Source organism: Pseudorca crassidens, chromosome X (genome assembly GCF_039906515.1).
Source record: "Pseudorca crassidens isolate mPseCra1 chromosome X, mPseCra1.hap1, whole genome shotgun sequence".
NCBI lineage: Eukaryota > Metazoa > Chordata > Mammalia > Artiodactyla > Delphinidae > Pseudorca > Pseudorca crassidens.
In genome coordinates, this window is record NC_090317.1 from 121,852,662 (window position 1) to 121,873,438 (window position 20,777).

Genomic DNA, 20,777 nt, shown 5'->3' on the forward strand with positions numbered 1-20,777 from the left:
GTAACCTTCATGCCTGTTGGAGTGTCTTTGTTTGCCTAGGGACCCCGAGTCACACTGGAACAATACAATTTAGGGTGGGGGCTTTGGGTCACACAGTATCTGTAGATCTCTGGAGAGACTGGAGACTGAGATGAACCATGTGATAAACTGGTCAGGCCTAGGAAATGGAGCCCCAATAAAAACTCTGAACACTGAGGTTTGGGTGAGCTTCCCTGTTTGAAAATACTTCATGAGCACTGTCACATATTGATGACGTGAAAGTAACACACTCCACATTTGGTACTTCCCTGGATTCTACCATATGTTTTTTTTTTTTTTTACCCTTGGCTGATTTTAATCTGAATTGTTTCCTGGTAATAAACCATAACTTTGAGTACAATAGCTTTCAGTGAGTTCTGTGAATGATTCCAGTAAACCTGAGGGTAGTTTTGGAAACCCCTTGAACTTACAATTAGTGTCATAAGTGAGGGTAGTCTTGTGTGAACTACTGTGATCCAACTAACTTGGCAGTTGTCCCAACTCTTTGAACCTTCTATTCCTAGTTTCTTGGGTGCTTTTATCAGGAGAGTGTAGTGGATTTTGTCAAATACTTTTTGTGTCTATTAAGATGATCATGTGGTTTTTTTTCTTTAGTCTATTAATATGTTGGATAACTGGTTGATTTTCATATGTTGAACCAACTTTGCATTTCTGAGATAAATCCCACTTGATCATAGTATATAATCCTTTATATATGCTGCTAGATTCGGTTTGTTACTTTATTGAGGGCTGGTCCATTTATATTCATAAGGGATATTAGTCTGATATTAGTTTTCTTTTTCTGTGATGTTTATTATTAGGGATATACTTGCCTCATAAAATGAGTTGGGAAGTGTTTTCTATATTTTGGAAGAGTTTGAGAAGAACTGGTGTTGATCCTTCTTTATATGTTTAGTAGAATTTACTAGTGAAGCCATTTAGGGTCTTAGCTTTTCTTTGTGAGAAGTTTTTTGATTACTAATTCAATTTCTTTTGTTATACTTCTATTCAGAACCTTGAGTCCATTTCGATAGTTTGTGTCTCTCTAGGAACTTGCCCATTTCATCTAGGTTATCTAATTTCTTGGCACACAACTGTTCACAGTATTCCCTTATAATCCTTTACATTTCTGTAAGGTCAGTAGTAATGTCTCTTCTTTCATTCCTGATTTTAATAATTTGAGTCTTTTTTTTTTCATCAGTTTAGCTAAAGTTTTGTCAATTTTGTTGAACTTTTCAAAGAACCGAGTTTTGATTTCATTGGTTTTCTCTACTGCTTTCTATGTAACAATTGATTGGCAAACATGAATGAAAATGCACATTCTGAAAATAACATTAAATTTACAACCACATCCGAGTTGGTAAAGAATGTTTTTCAATGGTTTAAATTTTTTTTTTTGCCAAAAATATATACCATGACTGTCCTAAGGATTATGTGACTATAGAGATTTGGACTAAATTTTAGATTCATCCCATTTTCTTCCTCAACACCTGAAGCCCATGAGAGAACCTAGCCAAGGTCTGCATTCTGTGACATATCCCATCTGTAGATGACAAACAGGTCTTCTGGCTATAGTTTTACCTGAATGACCGAACATTTTAAAACTGTTTTTAGACAAGACTAATGGGTATCCCCAGAGCCTGGGGGTACAACGCTGGCCCAGTTTGCTTAGGAACAGCCTTTGCATGTTCTAGCTCCAGCCTCTTAAAATTACACACCAAACACAATAACATTCTTTTTTAAACAACCATAGAAATACGGCTAAATTGGCAAAGAAAAAAAAAATCAGACGTTTTATGTTAGGAAAGTATAAGTAATATACTCACCGTTCATTATCCAAGGCATATCAAAGATCACCATTTTTGCTGAAAGATAAAAAAAATTCATTGTCTGTGACTTAGTACCACAATAGTAGTCACTTATACCTGGCCTAAAAAAAACTAGTGATCTAAATATATCTAAAAACTGAGATGGATGACTCAGTTTTAATTCCATAAAGTGTGAGTGGTGCTAGAACTAAACTGACTTCTCACAATGGTGAGGGGCTCACCTAGGAGGATGGCTTGTGTGAAATGAATAATGTACTATCACTGCCCTTTGGCAAATAGCGTGTTCTTTTATTCATTTATTGCTTTTGTTGTTTGCAGAAAGGTACCAAACAAAATACTAAGTGGGTAAGTGGAAACTCTGGATGTGGCATGTCATATTAGTGCTGAAGTCCACTGAGCTTTAAAATGATTTCAATGTCTAATTTATGGCTTCAATTCTAGTTTTCTAGATATTATATTGTTAAACCCACTCTGACAGTTGCCCCATTTTTAAGAAATCATTATGTTTTAAGAAACAAAAATGATTTCAACTTTTCTTAATATTATGAGCCTCAGGAAACCAATAATTCCAAAGTATACAGAAATTTTATTTGTATACTTAGATGAAGATATTAAGCAGCCCTATTAACAATTGTGAGAAAGAATCAGAACCCACAGAGGGGATTTTTGATAACAAATTCATTCTTCTATTCCAGATGAATCAAAACATAATTTCATTCTTCCCTGAACAGAGAACTTCCTAGAATGATTATATTAATGTAGGACAAATAATGCACATGTAAGGAACAAGGTACTTGCAAAGAGGTACCCTGGTGCTCAATACCTCAGTTTTCATCTGAGATATGCCTAAAAAGATTTTGACTCAAGATTTTAAGAATATTATATTTCATGACAAATTTTGAAACATGATCAACTTAAGATTCTATAAAATTCAATGTCTGTGGGCTTCCCTGGTGGCGCAGTGGTTGGGAGTCCGCCTGCCGATGCAGGGGACATGGGTTCGTGCCCCGGTCCGGGAGGATCCCACATGCCGCGGAGCGGGTGGGCCCGTGGGCCATGGCCACTGAGCCCGCGCGTCTGGAGCCTGCGCTCCGCAACGGGAGATGCCACAACAGTGAGAGGCCCATGTACCGCAAAAAAAAAAAAAAAAAAATTCAATGTCTGCAAAACATTATGTAGCTGGAATAAATATATTATCTCTAGTTATTTGGAATGACAGTGTTCAGTTCATCTTGATATACACCCATGAATTTATTAATAGTTTTCTCAAAAGAATCTTAGATGTGTTTTATAAAGTAATAGTAATATTTATGTTCTTTATAAATAGCTCTTCACAAATCCCTTTGGATATTTCAGTAAACAAGTGGATATTTTATATTCATTTTGTACATGAAAGAAAAAAATCTAATAATCCAGGGCAGTGATTCCCTACTGACCAATGACTGGCACCACTCAGCAAGTCTTAATGAATCAGGGTATATGCCAGATCCAGGAAGAATTCAGAAGGAACAGCAGATCCTACAGGTTCCCCAAACTAGACATTCTCTTTACCTAAAAATGTTCATCAACACTCTCTCTGAAGACACGAGAGCACAGGGCTAGGAGTGGCAATGATCCTCGATATCCACCACGCTTTCTGTCTGTTTCTCACATCACATTAACACTAATGTGAAAGCACGTCAAAATAAAATGACTTAGGCATTTCATGCTGTAGTGTCACCTGAGTCACAAGTCCCCAAAGACGCTAATTGTGGTATTTGCCAGGGGTGTGCCCAGGCAGACCTGTGAGTTTCCACTTCTGATGTCCCTGTTGCCTCTCTTCTGTCTCTTCACTTTCAACCCACTGGGGTTTTTAAAAATATTTGACTGTTTATGTGGAATGGCATCTTGATTTCCCTAGGGGGAAGCCATCATGTAAATCTATTAAGTCAAAAATGAATATATAATATTTAGGAGTTCTTCATTCAGGTAATTAATAGAAGAGTCACAATTAAAAACAAACTCCAGGGCTTCCCTGGTGGCTCAGTTGTTGAGAGTCCGCCTGCCGATGCAGGGGACACGGGTTCGTGCCCCGGTCCGGGAGGATCCCACATGCCGCGGAGCGGCTGGGCCCGGGAGCCATGGCCGCTGAGCCTGCGCGTCCGGAGCCTGTGCTCCGCAACGGGAGAAGCCACAACAGTGGGAAGCCCGCATACCGCAAAAAAAAAAAAACAAACAAACAAACTCCAAATGCAACCAGATTCAAATGTCGTGCACACTAGTCAAGTGCTTTCTTAATGACAATTTAAAAAAAGCAACTAGAAACACAATGTACTTTATGTATGAGTATTGCTTATCACACAGTATACTTTACTTACCAATATTGCTCATCTGTTTCTTGCATGTAAGAAGTTCCAAATAATATTTAAAATTAATTTCTCAATTGAAAAATTAGTAAAAATGGGATAATCTTGGAAATAAATGTACGTTTTTACGTCTCTGTGTGTGTGTGTGTGTGTGTGTGTGACAGGATGGCATGTACACAGATTATAACTTGAACTCTTAAAACTAACTGTAAAGGACAATGATTATTTATGAAAAATTTCTCCTGTATCTACTAGGATATGTACTTCAACTTCTAGAACATATTTAAGCTCTTCACCAGAAAACAATGTCTCAGGTATTAAAGTCTAAAATAATACAAAGCTCCACAATTCTTAGACACTGTCTACAGTTTCGCTATATTGTATTTTTATAAAGGAGGAAGTTACTTACAGAGGTATTTAGGGTAATAAACCTTAAAGCAGTTGATGATGAAGCGTACAAAGTCCATGTCCTAAAAGAAAGATTATACATTTAAATCTTTAAGAGTGTCCACATTAGAGAATTTTAGATTGCATATTTCTAAAAGTGATAAATTATTAAATATAAATGAGGTAATTATTAAATTCTTTAAAAAATAGTTCATAAATAAATATTTATATTCCCAGGAGTTAGTTTTTAAGTCATTAAGCTACTTATAATAATCAGTCCTAAAACTGAGTTAAAGAAATTAGCTTAAACATCATTCATGTTACCCCAGACTAGTTAGATACTTCAGGCTGCTAAGGTAATGTGGCATTATAAAACGGATCTAAAGAGGAACCCCCGGGCTTCCCTAGTGGCGCAGTGGTTGAGAGTTCGCCTGCCGATGCAGGGTACACGGGTTCGTGCCCCGGTCCGGGAGGATCCCACATGCCGCGGAGCGGCTGGGCCCATGAGCCATGGCCGCTGAGCCTGCACGTACGGAGCCTGCGCTCCGCAACGGGAGAGGCCACAACAGTGAGAGGCCCGCGTACCGCAAAAAAAAAAAATAAAATAAATAAAAAATAAACAGGAAACCCCATAAAGAAATTCTAAACATCTGTCGAACAATTAAAGAATTATTAGAACAAGTATATAGTTTTCAACCTGACTACTTGGAACGACAATATATATGCATGTTAATTCTGATATGTTTGTTTTTTAAACCTAATTTCTATACCTCATAATAGTCAATAAAATATATTTTATTAATCTTTTATACAACAGTTAATCTGATCATATTGGTGTGCTGTATCTACTTCACTTCTAGCTTCTTTCCTCTTGTGTAGGAGCCTAGAATAAGAATTAGAGTTTTTTCGTTTATATTTAAAGGTTGTTCATTGACTTCAATTTCTAGGAGACACAGTTGACTATTGGTTCTACTGCACTGAACACAGCAACATGAAACTAGATTATTAGGGTTACTATTCACATGGATCATTTCATTCCGTGTGTTTCCACTGGCCACAGGCTGACTTACTGATCAACCATCTTATAAGGACTGTAGGATGAAAGATACAACCAGGCAAACTTAAATCTATCAGTTACTCAAAGGTGAGCTGCCCTAGAGATCTGAGTCTATAAAGTTATTCCTAGCATGTGACTTGTAGCATCTTTAACGCTAATAAACTGAAAATAAGCATCCATAACTATATTACGTATTTATTATGGGATAAATCCTAGCATATAACAATACCTTTATAACTAATCATTATATCCACTGTGCACAGAGTTGAATAATTTGTAGTTAAGTAAGAGTCAAAGAAGGTATCTCAAAATAACTAGTTATGTAAAGATTTGGTTACCTAGTATATGATCTGTGGCTTCCAGACTTTGCCCCAAAAGTCTCTGTCCAATATTCTTTTCATCTTTAATTGAATAACCTTGCTTATAAAATCCCAAATTACTGCTAATTCAAGCCGATTTGATAGGATGCCACTGGTGTACGTGTATTGGTGGGTACTACATAAAGAAGCTCCGTGAAACCCACTGCTCTGCGTTCTGTGAGGATGTTTTCAAGGATGCTATTCATTATCTTGTAAAATGTCTTCCCTTTGAAGACCCATGAAAGACTTTTCTGGACTTCCCTGGCTGTTCAGTGGTTAAGACTCCACGCTTCCAATGCAGGGAGTGCAGGTTTGATCCCTGGTAGGGGAACTAAGATTCCACATGCGTGCAGCCAAAAAATCAATCAATCAGTCAATCAAAAAACTTTTTTTTAATTAAAGAATAAAACTTGAAAAAAAAAAAAGAAAGACTTTTCTTCTGGTTCAAGTATCAGCAATAGATAAACTTCCCTAAAATGCTGGTTTTAAAGTATGTCCACTGAGTTATTTTATTTGTCTTATCTTTACTGGAGTATAATTGCTTTATGATGTTGTGTTCACTGAGTAATTTTAAATGATTCCATTTCTTTCAGGCAAGCTTAAAGCCAAATTAGTGGCCTAAATCTAGTAAATAATTTAAATTTTGACTTGCAATTATGTATACATCTTTAAAGGTTGACTTAAATCTTTTCTGAATTACGAGGGTCATGTATAAACATAATTCAGTAAGATTCTAGTATTTGAAAACATTAATGATTTAACTACTTAGTAATGCAAATAAACTTTATAAATTAAAGATAATGAAACAGTATATAAGTAGCTTGAAAAATAATCAGCTCAATTCCTTGCCCCTGTATTTGTCAATAAAAAACATTAACATTTATTTTTTATGATTCTGGGTTAATAAATAGAAAACTATCATACATAAAGAATAACAGAATCATAATTTATTATTATGCAATATTTACTTATCTAGGCATTTTGATTTAGATTTTGGGTATAAAATGGTTTATTCTGTAATCTAGAACTCATTGACATGGAAACTAGATTGAAAAAATAACCCAGGGCAAATGACTCTTAGAGACAAAGAAAGATGAAAAAAAACTTGTAGTCCCACTGCCTAAAAAAACTCTAGCCTGTTTTTTGTTTGTTTGTTTGTTTAATGTCTAAGACTTCCCTTTTGGGGGCTATGTATCACTATGATATAACCCTGTCGCCCTTTTCTCTTAAAAAAAAAAAAGCTATTTTCCAATATTACTACAAATTCTTTACAAACACCATTTTACATAGCTACACATACTCCATCAATTAGATACACCATAATTCACTTCACTGTATTGACATTTACATTTTTTTTACTTTTTCACCATTTTAAATGACACTCTGAAAAAACATTTTGATGTACACTTTTTCTATACTCAGGTTTATTTCTTTAGAATAGATTTCCAGAAGTTAGTTACCAGGCAAAGAGTATGAATACGAACACTTCAGGGATATTAACATACTTTGCCAACTGGAGTTTGAAAAAGATTTCAACGCTGCCCCAGGCATGTCTCCGAACACCACTTCACTGCTACCAGAATTAGCCCAGCTTTGAGTGTTAAGAGACAACAGCTCTAATAAATGCGCCAACAAATTCCCATCGCTGCTGAAGGGTTTGTAGTTGGCACTAAGGTCACAAGGGCCCAAATTAAAGACCGGTAGGTTTTATTTATTTTTTAAGCTTGGCAAAATCACCTGAAGAAAACTGGTTTCCAAAGCTAACCAAATCAAACAGAAAGCAAACCTAAACGAGCAAACAAAAAACCTCAACAAAATCACAAAGTGCTGGATGTGCAAAAATGCAGGTGAACATCTCGCCGCTGCAAAACATGGCATGCGGGTAATGGTACGCTGGAGAGCATACGTTACTGTACTCCACATTTCCTGAGTGCATTACTCTGTGCCAGGCACGGGGAGGTGCTGTATAGGGTATTATTAGCTCTGATAGAAAAGTTCACTGTTACCACATCTACTCATTACTCTGCCAGCCTCGACGTCTTCCTTCCATATCCCATGTATCAGACAAGGAACATTTCTAGGAAATCTACAGTTTCAATGCCAAATACTGAAGCACATTTAATTTTTTGCAAATCCTATTCCACGTTTGACTTCACTCACAATGCAGGGGTTGGAAATAAATCCCAAACATGACTTGGTTAGCTCTATTTTACAGGACAACTTGGTCAAGGGGGTAGTGGCAGGGAGGACAGGAGAGAGGGAGGATGTCATGATAAACAATGATTTAGAATTAATGAAAAATGCTTACTATGCTATTTATTCCAGTCTCTGACAGGTCAAACATCACTGTTACAGGTTTCCCATTTTCTCTCTTAGCATACCGTTCCAACCAGAACGCAATAAGCTTCTTTTTGTCCATTATGGTCTTCTGGTCTTTTATATGATACTTCACCCTGATCCAGACTTTAAGCAGGTCATAAGATAAAAATAAGAAAAAATATTTATGGCATTATAATATTATTTATGCATATATTATATCATTCCTTTTCCTTAACATTTGTCTTTATTTTGTTTCTCAGATTAAAAACATCTCTTCGAAATAGTATATACTAGGGAACCTTAAAGAGTAGCAGAAAGGTAAACTATTTTCGCCCCTTAGAAAATACACTTCCCCCCTTAGTAAGGGAAAAAACAATATTTGGTAATAACCTAAAAGTACTCTACACTGTGGTTAACAAAAAACAGAGCACTAGAAAAATGTTCCGTCCAGAGGAAAAGCCCAGACAGAAGCACGATGGCAGCATGAGCGGGTGTCGTGTGTGGGGACGGAGCCTGGCAACCATTCAGAGTGGTGGCAGCTAGGACAAGATGTGACGAGTGGTGAGAGGAGCAGCTAAACAGAGAGACAGGCGGGGCTTGAAGAAATCTGCATGAAATGCTAAGGGGGTAGGGGTTGGGAGTGAACTGAGGAAGTGCTACTGAAATCAGAGGAGGGGCTAAAGTGAAGCTCTGTCAGAGGAAGAGCCGACGGCTGTGGGCCCGAGCTGGGAGTACAGGGAGGGCGGGTGGTGGGACGCATGTGGTTCAGCTGTGTGTTGTATTGAAGGCGGCCAACCATCAATCCGGTGGGCAGCTGGATGTGTACATGCATGTGGCCTGGGGACAGCCTGGGGTCACCGCTGTTGGGGAGAAGGCAGCTGAAGGTGCCAACGTACTTGAGATCACCCAAGGAGACTGCATCAGCTGGAAAGGAAAAGAGGCCAAGAAAGGAACAAAGCCTGGGAAGCACATGTGAGATACAGGTGGAATAAGAGGAATGGGAAAGGAAGACTGAGGGGGAGCCAGCAATGGGAGGAAAACGCTACGAGAGCACTGTTACAACAGGAGCCGACCACGGGCCACACACAGGGTGCGCAAGGCGGGCACGACCGTGCAGCAAACTGCCTTGGCAGGACATCTGCTCAGGATGGGGCTCTGACACTCCTGCTGAGTCCCAGCATTGGTACAAACCAAGTTATTCCTCTATCCCCTTTGCCCCAAATTCGGCTTGGCCCATTTAGCCACCCTTAGTGACTATCAAAAAGATTTTCCATAAAGATACTGGGTTGAATTTTAACATCAGTAAATTAGAAAGAAGATAATGACTCTGAGTTACATCCTTTTGGCTGTGTGATGGGATGTGGCACTTGCCTTTACAGCCTACTTTATTATAATGCAAACGGTACATTCAACAACTAAGTGTCTGACGCTTGGTCCAGCTGACCCTAACAATCCCTATTGTAGGAAACCTGACGTGTGGTACATACGTAGAAAGCTCTGCCTATTATTAATTCAGTTGAGATGGATGGCTACATCTCAAAATCCTGAAAAGCCAGTACGTACATTATACTTACACAACTTGTTGCCTTCTTTGTCATAACCGTGGAGATAAATACCACCAATTTCCAGTAACCACCTGGGAATGGAGGCTTCAGTCAGGTCTAAAAAGTGATAAAGTTGGATGAGTAATTGTAACTTAGATGCCTTTTAAAGACAAAACTTACAACATAAAGGTTACTGTTAATATAGTAGCTCTGACATAAAAAAAGATAAACTTACTAAAAAAAGAAAACGGTTATGCAAACATCTGGAAAGAACCTCTGACGATAAAAAATGGTGTTTCTTACTAAGTAGAAAAAAAACTACATAAAGACACAGATGACAGAAATGGAAAAAATCCATTTCCTCTTACATATCAGCCATTATGATGTGGACACATCTCCATGTTCTAGTTGTATTTCACCTAATGACTTGCAAACAAATATTATCACGATTGGACAATTTCAAAAGAACATGGCAGTAAATGTCCACATTATAGCCTCAGAAGTGGTATAAGAAATCAAAGTTTGATAACCAGTAGAGTCTAATACATTTATAATCTTGGGGCAGGTGGGAAATACTTCAAGAAAAATGCTAGATCCTTCAGCAGGAGGTCCACTCTCTAGTGAGGCCGAGAACCAACACAGCAAGGCAGCAAATGTCAAGGCTTCTGTGTCATTCATTAGTACTTCTCCGAGAACTCTCAAAGGTTTCTTTATCTTTCCCCAGCCACCTTTCATCATCTCTCTGCTGTCTGCCACTAGAAACTAGCAATTCTATGTAAGAGAAAACTATTCTTGAGTTTAAAGGTTTATTCTGTACTTAAATGATTTAGAAACATCAGGTTTACATTTCTTTGCTTGACTAATAAATGCTTCACTGTTGAAATTACCTACAGTTTTTATATCTCCAATCAAATTATTTTTTAAATACTCTCCTTCTGATAGATTCCTTCTCCAAGTAGGATGACTGCGGAGAGTATCTGCTCTGGATTTATTTGTTGACTATTTTGTATTAAGTCTCCAGACTCAGTCACTCCAGAGTTTATAATCCTCAAGGTCAGGAAATCCTTCTTTATACCTCATCGAAACTAGTAGTTGTGCCAGTTTCTTCCTGTTAAATTTTTTAGGAGGAGAGAGATAACGGGTAACCTCTCCTGAAAAGAGTTCTCCATGTACTTGAACACTATTATAAAATCCCCTCTAAGATTTAAAACTCCTTTTTGGGGGAGGTGGGGAATTGCAATCTAGAATTGGGCCTTGAAATCAAGAAGTTAAGAGGAGGCTGCTATAGGCATCCTTGGGGATAAGCCGGCTTTTTGGGGACTCCCATTCGTATAGTAATTCCACATGGAGCACCTATTAGCACAAGGAACTCTGGGAATAGAGACAGACACCAGGCAACAACTGAGAAAAACAGGCAAATAGTATCCCCTTATTTCTAGGCCTAGTAGCGAAGATGCTGTCTTGATATTTTAATGGTTCTAAACCAAATAGACACAGAATAGGAGACTCTGCTGTCAGTGAAGAATCTGTGATTCTGCTCCTTGGTGATCTGATTTCCTTATGAATAATCCTATTTTAAGATTTATTCATAAGATGTTCCTTTCAAATGTTACTGTGTCTTTATAAAACATTATATTCTGATATTTCTGATGACTGCCAAGAATATCTGCAAATACGCTATAAGTGTAAAATAGTAACATTTATGCAGGGGATATAGTACACAGTCAAGGTTAAACTGAAGAGCTTACCATTTACTTTTTTTATTTTTTATTTTTTTGCGGTACGCGGGCCTCTCACTGCCGCGGCCTCTCCCGTTGCGGAGCACAGGCTCCAGACAAGCAGGCTCAGCGGCCATGGTTCACGGGCCCAGCCGCTCCACGGCACGCGGGATCTTCCCGGACCAGGGCACGAACCCGCGTCCCCTGCATCAGCAGGCGGACTCTCAACCACTGCGCCACCAGGGAAGCCCGAACAGCTTACCATTGACAGACATTTCTTTCCTCCACTGAAAACTCTCATCAAGCATCTTCAGTGTTTCATCTACAACATTATGCCTCCAGCATAAGTAACTTTCAACCCAGTTATCATCTTGTTGTAGTCTTTCAACATCACGTAGATCATACTTATCTGACTTATCTAGGGGAAAAACAGTAATAAATATCCAAGTCAGATAAATTCAGCAGTGAATGATAACCAGCACTAATACCAAAGGAGAAGAAAGACCTGGAAGATAAAGCTAAGCTACTTGAAGATAGACACAGGGATGCAGTTCAGATGAAAATGCAATTTAAAGGATTGATGGAATTTCTAAGTATGACTAGAATAAAGTTATCTAAAAATTGCAGCTTTATTTTAAGACAAGCCACCACAGAGTTAAAAAATAAGACCATAGTAAAATATTTTGCATAACCCTCTAAAACCATAAACCAACATCTAGGAAGATCGATTATGTTATGTGAACTTAAAATACTCACCCTAGACAATGAAAAATGAACTTTTATGTATAAAGAAAGAACTAGGTTGTACTTAAAAAGACATGTTTGCCAAGTGTCTTTTTTGAAAATGAACTAAATACAAAATGGAAAACTATGTATGTAGCAGTCAACATTTCCCTTAATTCACTGGAATAATTGTTGCCAATAATTTCTCATTATCCACCTACACACATGCTGTGTTCTCACCAACCTCTACATACCTCTATATCCTCCTTCCACACCCTGCTCTATTTTTCTGTAACTAAATTTTCCTTGTCTCCTCACAACCACCTTTGCACATCCAAATTCTACCATTCTGCAAGAGTCCTTTCAAATACTTCCTCTTCCATAAAAATTTTCCCTGGGCCTAGAAGTAATTCCTTCCCTCCTGTGACTAGCTACAGGACCTAAACTACGCACTTAGCACCCTTGAATCAGAGTTACTCGTGTTTATGCCACATCTTCCCATATACAGATCGTAACAGCACAGTCTATATACATCCTAAGAAGCCCCCAAAGCAGATTACATAGTGCCAATGAAAAGGCCTTCAGGAAACATTTGTTGATTGAATCTATTCCGTCTCTATTTTTTATTTTCTCTGTCAATGGTACCCTCCCAGGGACCCAAAGAAGAAACTTCAGAAAATTGCCCGGCTCCTTCATCTCTTTTTTTTTTTTCCCCCCTAGTTAGTTGCCAAATTGTATAGATTCTCTCTCCTCTCCAGTAGTTCTGAGTTATTTCAGGCCCTCAGCGATAACAGCTGAAAGGGTGGGGAAATATAAAGAGCATCTGTGGAATTATCCTCGAGTCCCAATTTCCTTACCTTTAAACTGTTTTAGATACTCACAGGGTTGTGTGAGGATCAGAGAAAAATGTATATATGAAAGTACTTGAAAGTTTCAAGCACTATAAAATATAAGATGAGGCCATAAATCATGTATTTGTAGAGTGTTACCTTGGATATGGCTTTCAATATCTGGGCTCTATTTTTCTAATCTTTACAATGAGTGGTTCTGTTGTAAGTTAACCTTGGAAAATGGTATTTTAGCTCTGTCTATTCAAAAGTTCATCAGTATTCAAAGGACAACTTTTCTTTAATTATGATTTATAAACATGAGTTGAGATATAAAAGAATTTATATACTGTTTAGCAGCAAAAAGGACCCTGGGAGCACCTGCCCCTAAAGTCAGATCATCCAGTTTGGCCACTGGACAGCACTCTCCACTGGACCAATATAGTGTTTTCCTTGAAATTACTGTCTGACTTCAAGAAAATTTCTCCCAAATACCCCAATCTGAATAACCATAGTTTACTTAACAGTTGTTCTTTCAAATAAAAATGGTGGTCCATGAAAAATGTGACTAATTTAGCTAGCAACTCAAATACACATAAGTATTTAATGTGTACTTCCTGATTTTGTTACCCAGAACATTTAAAGCCCATGTACTCAAGGGTCAAGATTTAATAAAATTTACTGCTTCATCGGGGGCTTTCTAAAATAAAATTGACTTAAAAAAAAAGTTTTAACTGAGAGTGCTGACAGTGAAGACTATAATGGCCAAGTGCCTTGATTCGGGCCAACGAGGCAGCAGTTTTGCCCACTATTGCTTCTGCGTAATCAGAGCAAACAAAAAAGGGAAAAAAACTTCTTAGCATCACTGTGGAAACAGCTTTGACCTCATGGGCTCCTGAAGAGTCCTGGGCATCTCCAAGGGTCCGCAGACTACCACTTCCCCAGGACAACATGTGGCAAGTGGTAAAAACTCAAAAAATATTAGCCATAAGAAGAAGAATCAAACATTATTGTTATCATTACTCCTACCACTGCTGATATTACCACTACGGACACCATAAACAAGACAGTGCCCATTACCAAGAAATGTAAAGCTTATTGCTCTTGGATAGCTTTTAGGGATACAGATCTTTGAAATCAGAAATCTCCATTTAGATTAAAATGATTAATTATTGTTATTAATAGGACATGTGCTTACATATGAGACACCTCTTGTTAAACATTTACCCCTAGAGACAGGTAGAGATGGAAACAGCTAGAAAAGACAGAGCAAGAGAGGATTGGGGAGGAGGTCATGTAGGAGTGGAGGGAGAGAGGCTGGAGAAAAGTAGGGGCAGAAGAGGACACAGAAGAGGGCTGAGGGGAGGAGAGGGAGAGACAGAAGGACACACAGGGAGAAACAGAGAGAAAACTGAGCATTCAAGGTAAGGAAAACTTGGCCTGGGACCACAAGGCCAAGTGTAATAATAACTGCTTATGACAACACCATTTGCCGCTTTCAAACACAGCTCCCAGACAACTGAACTGAGGGGAAGCAAACTACACAGCCCAAAACATACCTCTTTGGCATACTGATTATTTTAGGCCGATATTTTTAACAAACAGCACATACAGGAATCTTTAAAGTGAGTACAAGTCACCCTTTTATAAGAAACATTTACACGTATAAAGGAAGTCTCCATTTGTAAGTGCCTCCCTCTCTGTGACAGGAAGAGGAGAAGGATTGGAAATCTCCAGAAACTCTTATCAACGGGAAAGGCCAGGACGTAGATCTGCACAACCATACCCTTGTTCACTGAGCTTTTCTTGGTCACCTCTCATAACTGACTCCCCACCCTAGCATCTTCTGTCTTTAGCTGGAGATGGTATTGAAGGTGGTGGCTTGGGCCACTTCGGAGAGTTACTCAGTCCTCCTGGGTCTCTCCCACGTATACAAGGGATACACATGTTAAACTTGTGTTTTTCTCCGGTTCATCTGTCTTATATCAATTTATTAGGCCAGTCAAAGAACCTAGAAGGGTAAAAGGAAAATGTTTTCCCCTCCACAGAACCCTCAAGTGTTAGGGAGTTTTCTGAAAACCAGTCCTTCAGTAAATCCAGATGTTACAGGAAGAAGCTGAACATGTACACTCAAAAGGTATCTGAAGATATCAAAACACACATGTGCGCACACCCCTCCCCACCACCTAGGACACATCACTTTGAAAGACTTTACCTCTCAGTGATTAAAGCATAGCGATGAGGAAGAGATTTGCCTTACACACAGATATATATGTGTATACTCTCATAATACCTTGTCCTTATTACTTTCATCTTGTTGAGGACCAGTGAAAACTTCACCACAAACCAACATTAATCTCAAGTGGTGGACTTTTAAGCCTCATCCTTACATTTGTTCAAAATAGCTCAAAGCTCATTTTTGGCCACTCCTCTGTTAAGAAACCTCAGTGAACCATCACCACACCTGTATGGTTCACTGTCTCTTTCTACTATTTATTTCTTCTTCCATCAATTTTGCTCTGTAAATTGGTCTTATATTTATACAGTGTATCCCCACCAAACAAAGTGGAAAGTTCCTAATTTTGCAGAGAAAGAACTAAATAAATGGCAATGGTAATTCACCTCCGGGTCAGACAGGACTAAATGTTCCAGGGTAAAGATGACCTCTCAGCTTTTTGTTTCTTCCTCTCTTCCCTGCGTGTGCATGCTCACCTCCTTCACGCTCTCTCTCACATACACAATTTTAAGTGCTGCAGGATAAACAGAATACAGTGCTTACTCATAAAACAGAGAATTCCATTATTAACTTTCCTTCTTCCCTCGTGCATTTGTTGGCTGGTGAAATTACCAACCAGCCAGAAACTGTGGTTTAAGGTTAACAAGTGTGAAAAAAATTCATAGCCTGATTCAGGATACCAGGCACAGTGATGAAATCAGAAGACCCCTGCTACTAACTATGTACAGGGAGACTGAGCAAGTCACTCTGGGCTTGATTTTCTTCTCTGTACAATGGAGATAAGGTCTGCCTATCTATCCACAGTCTAATGAAGATCAAGGGCACTTTGAAAATTTTAAACACAACGCCAATGAATTTTTATTAACATACGGTAGAACTCTCCCTATGAACAGAATATTAAATTCTAACTGACTTATTAGTTGGTTGAGAAAATCTTGAAAGTATATTATAGATATTATAAATGTGCCTAGAATTCATATAGAAAGGTTGAAAAAATACAAAAGTATTCTGACAATGAAAACCAGAAAATTTATTAACTGGGTGTCATACTGTTCAGATGCAGCAAATATACAACTATCAAACATCAACAGTAGTTTAAAACCTCTTAGCATCTGTTATTTCTCCAAGGACTCTGAGCACTGATCCACTTAAAGTCCTGGTGGGACCCCGGAAGAGCATTTGTACTGGATGGACCACTTCTATTGGCTGGACCATGTAAATGTCAACAATGGGAGTGATCAGGCTGAAATAATGGAATATTCCCTTTAGGGCATCCTCTGCTGGTTGGCCACAACCTACCCTGAATCTTCTCTTTCCAGTGAAGCTAGCTGGTGAGAGACTGAGAGGCAGGTGATCATCTACGATGGGATTAAGCCATTGGCCTATAGCGGCGATTCTCAGACTTTAGCACCTCTCAGAGTCAGCAGGAAGGCTTGTTAAAACGGGGATAACTGGGCCCCACCTCTAGAGTGTCTAATTCATGGGTGGGATCCCAGAATCTGCACTTACAGCAAATTCCTACAGGATGCTGCTGCCGCCCCAGGGACCACACTTTGAGAACTACGGGCCTATTACAGGGATAGGCAAAATTGTTCGGTAAAGGGCCAGATGGTAAACATCTAAGTATCTTAGACTTTGAAGTCACATATGGCCTCTGCTGCCGATTCTTCCTCTTTTTTTTTTTTTTTTAGCAACACTTTAAAAATACAAAAAATATTCTTAGCTCAAGGGCTATTAAAAAACAACAACAATGACAACAGGACTGAGCCGACCTCTGGTCTGTTGTAGAGAGGGGAGGTGCTTTGTGCTTCAGCTCCTATCCTTGAAGAGCTCAATTCATATGCTGGATATGTACGAGATATTGTATCTTGGATGACTTATCTCCCTTTTGATCTATTGTTTTCAATGTTCTTTAATCATACTTTATAATTTTCTCCATAAAAGAAAAAAAGTTGTATATTTCTTCTATCAGATTATTAAGTAGTCTAGAGATTTTTGTGTTGCTACCATGAGCCAATACTGACAAGACTGGCAAACGTTATACCTCTTATATTCCTTGCCATATTGATAACTAGGTTATTTTATATCCAGTAGAATTACAGAAATAATATTGTAGATCACTGTCTTTTTCCTGACGCTCTGGGAATCATTTTGAAGGTTCACAATTAACCATGACCTTTGCTGTAGAATTTTAGAAGGCACACTTCAGAGCTAAGAAAGTTTATCGTTTGGTAAAAGATTTGTTCGTTTTTCATAAAGGTGAATTATAGCCAGTGTGGTTTCTGTCTTTATTGAAATAAACATTTCCCCTCATTTAATCTGGTTACTGCAAATGTTTGTATTTGCTTAAACAAATATAGAAAAAAGAAACAGAAAACAAATATGGCTAGCTAAAGAAGGAAGAGGAAGAGGGAGTGAAGAGGCACAAGAGGTGTAAGAGACTTTGCAATGTGTACCTTTTTATAGTTTTGGTTGTGAACTGTGCCTGTTCAAAAATTTCACTGAGAAGCATTTTGTTAACGTGGTAAATTCCTCTGCTGCATTTTCTGATTATGAATTATCTTTGCATTCCTGGGGCTAACAAAAGACCTTGGGCCTTACAAGTATGTGTGTGCCTTTGTGATGGTGGGGTGGGAAGAGTGGTAGAGGTCTGTGACTACCAATTCAATTTCTTTAATAGTCATTGATGTATTTAGGTTTTTTACTTCTCATTGAGACAATTTTAGATGATTTTTCTTCTCTCCAGAAAGTTTTCCACTTAATCTAAGTTTTCTAACTTACTGTGATAAAGCTGGTCATTGAATTCTTATGATTTTTTTAAATCTCTACCACATCTATAATTCTATCTGCTTTTTGTTCCTAGTGTATGTGTTTGCCTTCTCGCTATCTTCTTAATCAGTCATCCGAGGTTTGTTTATTTTACTAGTTCTTTCAAAAGGCCAACTTAGGTTTATTATACCTACTATCGTTCTTTCCTATACCATGAATATCTGCTCTTTTTTCCTCTACTTTCTCTAATTTACTCGTGTGCATTTTTTTAGCTCCTTGAATTGAATCTTTACCTGATTTTTATTGGGCCTTGTTTTCTAATAAATGAAAGTGAGACCACAGATATTCTCTTGCTCAGCTTTTAAGTATTTTGTAATTTCCATTGTGATATCCTCTTTACCCTATGAGTTATTTAGCAGAAGTAAGAATTACACACATTGCAGGAAAGTTGTTAACCCATGGGTTATTTAGAGGTGTTATTTTAGTTTCCTAACATTTGATTTCTTTTTAAGTACCTTACCTCTCATTTAGTTGCTTAATGGGGTGAGAATATGGTCTGTATGATCTAGCTGCTTTGGAATTTCTGAGACTTCCTTTATGACTTAATATGTGGTGAATGTTTGCAAAAGTTCCAAGAGCACAAATATATATTGTACCCACATAAAGTTACAACATCATATTATACTCTCTATTATCAAAGGCTTGATAGTTTTAGACATGTATTAAGGACAAAACTCGATAAACTCTTAACCCATCTTTTCCTCTTCTTGTGATCATGACAACTTTAAAAGGTTGACCTGGAGAATGTTGGAGTAGAATTTAAGGAAATCCAAGTGCCTGTGTGTGTGTGTGTCTATCTGTCTGTCTACCTACCTATCGTCTAAAGGCTTCCTCTCTTGGGGATAATACATAATTCATTAGTTATGAGGACTAATTTATTATCACCCACCATATGTTAGCTCAAAAGAGAGCTAGGAATTGCAGACGCAAAGATGAATAAAGCCTGAGCTGATCCCTGATGGTTCATAATCCAGAGAGTTTACGTAAAATGTCCAGGAGTGTAGTTCCACTTTGTGTTTTTTAACATTTTTATTGGAATATAATTGCTTTACAATGGTGTGTTAGTTTCTGCTTTATAACAAAGTCAATCTGCTATACTAATTCCACTTTAAATGCCATTTTCCTTACACCCTTCCTTTCCAGAGAGGGCAGTTGATAAGAACAATCCCGTTTTTATGTACCTTTACGTACAGAGTTTCCTTCTATTCACTGATCTTCCTGTCCTTGAAATTCTCCTCTCAGAGATCATCTATGATACTAACATTTCCTACTTCTTCTACTTCTCTAACTACTTTGTCTCCCTCAGCCTAATAAGACGAAGGCATTCTGCAAGGTTAGCTGCACAATTTAAAGAAAACAGAGAAAATAAAGACATTTTCAAAATTAAGTTTACCACCAAGGCCTCACCAAGGGAAAATCTCAAGGTTATACTTAAGATGAAGCAATAATGATACCAGATAAAAGATCTGAAACTTAAGGAATGATAGATAAAGATATTGGCAAATACATGGTATGTAAGCAACCACTAATATATAAAACAACAATAATCAATTGGAGGAGGGGTGATTTATGGGAAACCAGGTTAGAACTCCACAATGACCATACCTGTTAGGGAGTAGAAAAGAGGAAACACTGCTAACTCATTTTATGAAGGTTGCATAATTTTAATGTCAAAGTCACACAAGAAAAGTGCAAGAAAAGAAATTTACAGGCCAATTTTTCAATACAGATGTAAAACGCCCAAACAAAGTATCACCTAACCGACTACAGCAATATATTTTAAAAACCTGATTAATATAAGCCACCATATTAACAGATTAAAAGCGAAAAACCAAGTGAACATTTCATTCGATACAATGTGTTCAATAGATGAAGAAAATGCATTTAGTAAAATTCAACCCGCAACTGTGATGGGAACAAAAGAACAAACAAAACCCTAAGACTAGCAAAGCAGGAACAGAGGAGACTTCTTCATTTTGATAAAAGATATCTACAGAGATCGTGTTCGGGGGTATCTCTCTAAGACCGGGAATAAGACAAGTAGGCTTTTATCAATGCTTCAATTCAACAGTGTTCTAAATGTTCCAGTGAGTATAAAACAGAAGCACTTAAAGCTCTAAAAATTGCAAAGTTTGAAAGAAAACTATCATTATTTCCAGGTGATATTATTGTCTACATAGAAATACAACTTATCTAGAGATAAATTATTGAAATTAATAAGAGTTAGTAAGGTTGAGTCCAATATTAATGTAAAAAAGTCAAATGTACTTTCTATAAACCAGCAACAATCATTTAGAAAATAAATTCTGAAGAGATACTGTCTAAACCACCATAAAAATAAAACATATAAAGTATCTGGAAATAAACTGAACAAAAATGGGTTAACCTTTATGGAGAAAATTATAAATCTTTCAAGAAGGAAGAGTTCAGCAGATAGGTATACCAGGTTCTTAGAAAATTTAACCAAGATGATGTCAAGTCCCCCAAAACTGATCTTCTGATTTCACATGATTCCACTCAAAATCCCAAAAGAGGTTTTGTTTTGTTTTGTTTTGGGGTTTTTTTTTTGCAAAAACATGATAAACT

At 37.7% G+C, this 20,777-nt stretch overlaps 1 protein-coding gene across 3 annotated transcripts in view; it reads right to left on the minus strand.

Moving 5' to 3' along the window:
* The window catches only part of MOSPD2 (motile sperm domain containing 2), a 60,328-nt gene that overhangs the window by 33,447 nt on the left and 6,104 nt on the right, over window positions 1-20,777 (minus strand). For all 3 annotated transcript variants that reach the window (XR_010940105.1, XM_067724371.1, XM_067724370.1), the window contains exons 3-7: window positions 11,839-11,994; window positions 9,889-9,975; window positions 8,304-8,458; window positions 4,602-4,662; window positions 1,845-1,883 (exon numbers count right to left, since the gene is read on the minus strand). Coding sequence is in view for 2 of the 3 variants with exons in the window: in XM_067724371.1 (XP_067580472.1) it covers window positions 1,845-1,883; window positions 4,602-4,662; window positions 8,304-8,458; window positions 9,889-9,975; window positions 11,839-11,994 (498 nt within the window). In the remaining variant the exon portion in view is untranslated. The remainder of the gene's footprint in view (window positions 1-1,844; window positions 1,884-4,601; window positions 4,663-8,303; window positions 8,459-9,888; window positions 9,976-11,838; window positions 11,995-20,777) is intronic.